Genomic DNA, 7194 nt, shown 5'->3' on the forward strand with positions numbered 1-7194 from the left:
ATGGAAGGAACCCAAACTGGGTTTTGATCCCAACAAGAACCATCATTCTAGCCTCCTCCTAGCTCCACATTGTCTCCCTGTCCTGCCCAGCTGGCACCTGCATGTTTATGATGGCTGCTGAGTCATCAGATCATATACTCAGGTGTTCAGGATGCAGGTGCCTTTTGTCACCCACCCTCAGCCTCCGTTCTACCCAATAGCTGGGGAAACATGATTTTGCCACTGCTGGGGAAAATTTAGGAATTCCAAGTGAAATGTTCAGCTCAAGATGGCCTCCTTCTTCCCCAGAGGAGACTTGGGGCTCTGAGGTTGGGATGCAGGGAGAGGGATTCTCCAGGCAGTATCTGTTGTATCCTCTGGGGTTTGGAACAAATCTGCTGGTGACGTAGCTGCCCACGCAGGGAAGCAGTCTCACCCATTTGAACGACGTGCTTCTGGGCCTCAGCTCTCTCCTTTGTCCAATGAGAATAGTCATGCACAACTGTTAGTGAATACCCCATGGGGTCAACATGAGGATCCAACTCACTATCCTACAAAACACAGTACTGCCTGATGCCCAGCAAAACAAAACACCGTGTTTCTTCTCCTTTCTCCAAGGTGCTTCTTGAGAGAGTCCAGCTCTCCCAGTACAGCCCATCTCTCTCTGGGTGAGCCCTCCTCAGAGTTTGCCTGCCGGAGTGGAGTCTTATCTCACACAATTTTACAGAAAGGCTGAGGGGAAGCACCCAGCTGGCAGGTGGTTTTGATGTGGTGATGAGCTCCAGTTGACATTGCTCAGTTCCTCTCCAGAAGCAGCAGCTGTGTTGTCGGGACCCTCCCCTGCCTGCGATCCCACTGAGGTCAGTGCAGACTGCAAACCACGCTGAGTGGTCTGACTCAGAAGACCCAGATGCAGGGGAAGCCACCGGGGTTGCCATGTAGCCAGCCAGGGAGCTGCAGAAGTCTCCGTCTCTCCTGGGGATGACCCAGAGCCAAGGAAAACCTACGTGCGCTTTGAGCGGGAGCAAAGCGTTTTTGTTCACGCAGCTCCTCAATCCTTTATCACCTTCCTTAAACCTAAACAGCTCAGCCAACTCAAGGTTGTTGTGACTCATGTGACTGTAGACCTTGACCACTCTGTGTGAATGTTCTTTGGTTTCACTGCAGAATATTATTGATGCATTTAATCACAGAATTTTGCCCCAGGCCCTGCTGTGGGTGTTATGTAACACGTGGCAGACGGAATTGTGCATTAACTTTTGAAAGGGCTAAAAGCTTAACATCTGAACCCTGCCTAACTCTTGACTTCTGCATAAGTGGGTGGCTCTCTGGATAAGTGGGTGTGCATTGGGCTGTGGTCAGAGGAGGCAGCATGGAAATCTTACATAGAAGAAGAACAGAACAGGGTAGGCAGAGGGATGGGTTGGCAAGCAGAACCAGCTGGAAGTGACTCTCTGCTCTAAGTGTTCACCAGCTGAGGGATCTTGTGAACCTGTCCAACCTAGAAAGCTTCGATGTTCATGCTTATAAAAAAGAAATACTAGTGTCTACTTCCTACCAGTCTTGGGTAATTAAGTAAGGTTCTCTCTTCCAGTCCCAAAAGAATGTCTAATGTTAAGGACTCAACACTAATGGTTATTCTAAGTGTGTGGCTTATTAGACTTCTCAGCATTTTCTGTGTATCACACTTTGAGTGGTAAGTTTGGAAGGGGTGAGGAAAGGCACCTTGTTTTAGGGAGATCAAAAGGCCAGACACCAGGCATGACACACATACTCAGGCACCCTCCCTATTCATTTCACTGTGTAGAGGCAGGAACCTAGTTTTGGAAGCTTCACTCATGAAGAGCGAACCCGGGGTTCCCCACATACCTCTGTATCAGCAGATGGAGGGGGAGAGGGCCATTCTCTCTGCCAAAGACTCTCACCTGTCCTTAACCCTGTGTCCACGAGTCCATCAGTCAATGCTAAAGGGGCCAAACAGAAGGTCTGAAGTCTTTTCCATCCTGGGTAGGCAGGTAGCATAAACTGCCTTGACCTGCCTAGGGATGTTGCAAAGACACCCATAGAATGTTCTGGGTCCAATCTATCCATCAGGCATGCATATTCCTGACTCAGTTCCAGTTGTGCCCTTGCATCTGGAGACCCATCATCCATTCAGCCCATATTCACACAGTGCCTGCTCCAAGACAGCTCAGTACTAGTACAGGGAGTGAACAAACCAGGTCCCTGGAGAGCTGGCACGTGATCTGGAGAGCTGGCATTGCGGAGGCTGTGAGCATTGTGGGATGGAGGCCAGAGTGGACACTGGGGTGGGATGGGTCGAGTGTTCGGGTGAGGGGAATGGCCATACCCACACTCTGCCAGCGTGCTGTGTGGTTTGAGGATTTCTGGGGTTTGCCCACTAGGTTTTGTGGGTTGACACGTGGTGGGTGCTCCCCGAACAGCTTTGGGTAAACAGACCATATTGATCCCACACTTCTTTGCTTTGAGCTCTAACATGAAGGCCCTGCTCTGTGACTCATCTCCAGGCCCGCTGCCAGCCTCGTATGTAAGCCATGCCCACGTTTATTTTTATTTAAAAAAAATTATATGTAGATGTGTGTGTGTGTGTGTGTGCATGTGCGTGTGTGTGTGTGTGCATGCACGTGTGCATGCGTGCGTGTGCGCGCGTGTGTGTGTGTGTGTGTGTGTGTGTGTGTGTGTGTGTGTGTGTGTGTGTGTGTGTGTGAAGGTGCCCTTAGAGCGCAGAGGCACCATATCTCCTGGAGCTAGAGTTACAGATGGCTGTGAGCCTCCTGACAAGGATGCTGGGAACTGAACTCTTTCTCTGGATGAGCAGCAAATGCTCATGACCACTGACACATCTTTGCAGCCCCCACATTCCCAAGGAGTCCCTCAGCCCTTGGACTCACCAAACAATGGCCCTAACCACTTAGGTCCACAGTTTGTTTCCTAGGAGCAGACCCCCTTGGTAATGTCCCGTGCCTCCCCTAGGCGGCTTGTTGCCTCCACTACTGTCACCTTTCAGACTGTCCCCGCACAGCTGCTCACCCACAGGCCAGTCAAGGCGTAAGCCTCTAGTTCTGGGCTCGGACTTATGACTCTGCTTATCACCAAGTCTTTGATCCGTCCCACCTATGACAAAGTTCGAAGCTGTTCTGAGCAGCATGAATGAGTAAGCAACGAGAAAGCACCTGGAGGCAGCTCGTATTTCCGCTTCCCCGTGGACCTCTATTCCAAAAGCAAATGTGGAACAAAAGCACGCAGCTGGCTTTGGTCTAGAATAGCTGAGTTTATTTCTTCATTGTAACAATTAAAGAGGAAAGGCTTTATAAATTCAATAAATAGAATAAATAATATTCATCTTCATGCTCGGCGTTTCGGCCCTTGCTCCCTTGCCTTCTGGAACGTCTGCTGGAGACTCTTCAGAAATGACAAGGTGTTGCCTGCCGTGGTCTGGTTGCAGGGCTTTTCACAGGAGAAAAACTGCAGGGAGGGGAGAGGACGAGAGAGTGAGCAACTGCAGTCCTGTGTGCCTAGCAGCCCCGGGACCATCTCCCCCTGAGCTTGGGACCAGCTGATGGGCAGGGGAGAGAGGAGTGAGATGTGGGGAAAATAAGGTGATCCTGGGACAGCTAGTATTTGAAAAGACTGTGTAGGGGTTAATCTGGGGTCAGGATTCCAGGAGTCTGCATGCATGCGTGCGAATACGTCACACACACACACACACACACACACACACACACACACACACACACACACACACACTTCCCTAAATGTCATTAGGGAAAATTTTCTTGGGATTCTCTGAGAACTAAATATCTATACACGTTTTATCTCCCCCCGCCCATCCTTTCAAGGTCACTTTATAACACAGTAGTTCTGAGTGAGGCTTTGCGTTCACATAGACCAGAGTTTAAGTCCCAACTTTGTCTCTTATTAAACACAATTGCATGGGAAAAATAACTCTCCTGGGTATCACCGCCCTCCTTTAGCAGGGGTGGCAGAGCTAAAACCGGCCTCTAAGGCAGGTGCTTAGCCTAACATGTGGCACATCTGGGGCAGACGCCACTCTGGGCAGAGTTATGTGACTCGACTGGCCAACCACAGCGCTTTGCACTGCTGGTGCTCTCCTACGCATACCAAGGCACAGAGGCCCACCACTGCCCGGGAACCAGGGCGCATGCTGGTAGTGAGTGGGGTGGGTGGCAAGTACCTGCCTAGACCTTGGTGTCTTTTTTTTTTTTTTAAACAAACCTTTTGAGCCATTCAACAAACAAACAAAAAATCCTGACTTAGAGGCTTCCACATCCTTGGTTAGTATGTTGAGGCACAGTCTGACTCTAGAGAGCATCTTTTGATTATAACAGGATGAATTCTTTCATCATCCAACAAGCAGAGAGAAGACATTGGCCACACAGGTATCAGTGTTTCCATTTAGCCAGGGGAGCCACGGAGTCCAGAGCAGCTCCTCCTTCTGGAGCCTTGTTTCTGGTTAGATTTCTTACCTGCCCCCTTCCAGCCTGGGCTGCTCACCCTAACTACCACCCTTTCTCATCTGCTCAGGGACAAGCAGTGGTGTTGCATCAAGTTTCCCGCTGCAGCTCTGACCCAAAGGCCCTGCTCCTTTGGTGTCAGCATCCACTCAGAAATCAGTTGTCACATGCGAACACAGAACTCACCGGACACTTGTTCCTCTTCAGAACTTCAACTGTTTTTTTCACCCGAGTGAAAAAAAAGGAGAATCTGGATTTGCGTGTGGCGTTGGTCACCTGTGACAGGCCCTCCTGGAAGCACGGTGTGGTGCAATCATCCTGGGAAATGATAAGGGCTTAGGACAAGGCTTCGTGAAACTGTCTAGGACAGCTTTGAGAAAGAATCACCAAGAGAGTTTTAAAGAGCATCTTCATTTAAACGGTGTCACCCAAACTCGTGCTGTTTTCCCTTCTGTTCCTTGACAGTCCAGGAAATGATCTTAAGTAATTTAAGGTGAGTCATTTTTCTAGTGACACCCCGGAGGAGATTCTGTCCAGGAAATGTGGGCGTGATGCCCTGACAGAGGCCGTGCTGCGCGTCTGCCTTGCGCCTGGTGGCCCCGTCCAGGTCCAGTGGCTGCGAGTTTGAAAGTCCAGAAAAGGAAAAGCCTTTCTCACACCAGCTGAGGCATGCCATTGGATAGGGCTCATGCTTCAGACAAGCTAAAATCCTACCCTGAGAAAGGAGGGAACAGGCTGGACCCTTCCCTAGCCACAGACCCCAAAGGATGGGGCGTCTGACCTCACACGGTTCCAAACTCCGCTTCTCCCAGGCCCAGCTTGCAGGGGGAGCCCTGCAGAGGTCTGGCTGACTGCTCTCTCATCCTCAGCAGGAGTTAGAACAGGACCACAGCCTCCGGCTCCTCCTTCACTGCCACAGTGGCAGCTGCTCTCTTGGGGTCCCATTCGGTCCCCAGCACCAAACTTTGACACTGTCCTCCTAGAGGACAGTTGGAACCATTTGAAAGCCACCAAAAGCCAGCAGGAAGATGAAGGAAGAGAAAGTAGTGGGGGCAGGGAGGAGGAGGAGCTAGAGAAAGGAGAGGTGTGTGACATCCAGAGAGTCCACGCCTGGTGCTGTTACTTTGTTCACAGACTGGAGCCATCAGCACATGAGTCAGAAAACAATATCCATTTTTTGAATGACCATTTATCTCAAGATAGTCAATAAATTTTAGACTCTGAAAAATATTCAAATTTCTCAAGGGCCATGAAGCTAACTTAAATATATAGATATATGTATAATGTACACATAAACATAAAAGTTCTAAAGGTGGGGTCTATACTATAACAGTTACACTTAAATAATAATTTAAAATTTAGAATGTCAAGTAAATCGTGTTACTTTTCTTCAAAGCTTAAACAGAGTCCCAGTGATCTTTTTCAATTATACTTACAGATGGGATGGGAAGACACAAGCAGCTGGTCACCTGCAAGAGAGAAATCTCAGCATAAACATTCTAGCTGTAAATGTTAAGACAGGTTTGGAAGGCTCTTAAGAAATCATTCACTCACATTGGTGCTGCAGCTGCATTTTGAGGCTGGGTCTCCCTACAGTAGGCAAAGAGATGATAACTCAGAGTGAGTAAAGTGCCCTTCCTCATCCTCCAGGATGCCAGCTCCCCCCAGCCCCATAATCTACCTGCAGCTTCTCAATAAGGAAATTGGTGTCTATGATCCCCAACTTGGTGCTGCATTTCCAGTCCAGTATAGAACCAAGAGAACCGAAGAGCAGGGCAGAGGCAAGGATGGAGGCCACAAACATCTTGGCAGGAGTCTGGAGCTCAACCTGATGGCACCTTCCAGCCTAGCCGTATTTAAAGCTCTTCAAACCGGGAAAAACCCTGACATCAAACTGATACCCAGTGCCCACTTTTTCTCTGTAAAGTTGAGGCCAATTGATATTGAAAAATAATCAGTCTGAGTCACTTGACAAAGACTTTTTGTGCCAGGAAATACCATTCCTCAGAAAAGATGCTCTTCAAATAGTTGGGTTCTGAAATGCTAAAGGAAAAGTTAAAGATCTACCCCCACCCCCTTCTAAAGGCAGGAATTCTGGTTGTGAGAATCAGAACACTTTCCATGAAGCCCAGGTCTGTGTTTTCCCCTTTGCATTAGTGGAAATGCTGATAGACAGTTCTAGTGTTGTAATAAAGGGGTCATGCTGGGGATATCAGGGGAAAGCAGGGCACCCCTCTCTCTAATTGGGGTTTTCCTTGAGTCATTGTAGCCTCAGTTTACTATATGATTGCTTAGTTACTCAAAGTCTCTCAGGCGTAGGAACATAGCCTCTGAGAACTGAGTCTATGAAGGCTGTGCTCTATAAGCACAGGAATGCTGCAACTGTTCTTGCTAACATTGGCCTTGGACTCTTTACAGACCATGTGTAGCCCTGGGTAACACCAGGTTAAAAATACAAAACAAAACTCAGTACTAAAACAGGGTAATGCTTAGTCCCTGGAGCACCTACAGCGTATCAGCCCCCATCCCAGGTACTTGATGTAAATTGGGCCTTCAAATGAGATGGGCACTAATTTGCCATTCTCATCTCTCCCACTTCAGCCACTGAAAACATTTTAGCTTCCAGGTTCCCGTGTGTGCCTATGTCCATCCACCTCTTATGCTCATTACTATGACTGGAAGCAGATGCTCTGTGGCCACGGATGTAAATACAACACAT

General features: G+C 48.8%; 1 protein-coding gene across 1 annotated transcript; it reads right to left on the reverse strand.

Annotated features, from left to right (window-relative positions):
* Positions 1-3186: 3186 nt before the first annotated feature.
* Positions 3187-6279, reverse strand: Il9 (interleukin 9). The gene is made up of 5 exons (XM_006976859.2): positions 6157-6279; positions 6030-6065; positions 5912-5944; positions 4662-4793; positions 3187-3465 (listed from the first exon to the last, which is right to left on the reverse strand). Exons 1-5 carry the CDS (start codon positions 6277-6279, stop codon positions 3346-3348), a joined length of 444 nt encoding a protein of 147 aa, XP_006976921.1. The 3' UTR covers positions 3187-3345.
* Positions 6280-7194: the final 915 nt, after the last annotated feature.

This window comes from Peromyscus maniculatus, chromosome 5 (assembly GCF_049852395.1).
Source record: "Peromyscus maniculatus bairdii isolate BWxNUB_F1_BW_parent chromosome 5, HU_Pman_BW_mat_3.1, whole genome shotgun sequence".
In the NCBI taxonomy this organism is placed as follows: domain Eukaryota; kingdom Metazoa; phylum Chordata; class Mammalia; order Rodentia; family Cricetidae; genus Peromyscus; species Peromyscus maniculatus.

Bases quoted from the DNA above. Each gene is read 5' to 3' on its own strand.
- Il9 (XM_006976859.2), bottom strand. From the start codon at position 6,279: ATGTTTGTGGCCTCCATCCTTGCCTCTGCCCTGCTCTTCGGTTCTCTT. The intron at 4,794-5,911 runs GTAAGTATAATT...ATCATTTCCCAG, and splicing joins TGTGTCTTCCCATCCCATCT to GATGATTGCACCACACCGTG. The intron at 3,466-4,661 runs GTGAGTTCTGTG...CCCTCCCTGCAG, and splicing joins TGAAGAGGAACAAGTGTCCG to TTTTTCTCCTGTGAAAAGCC.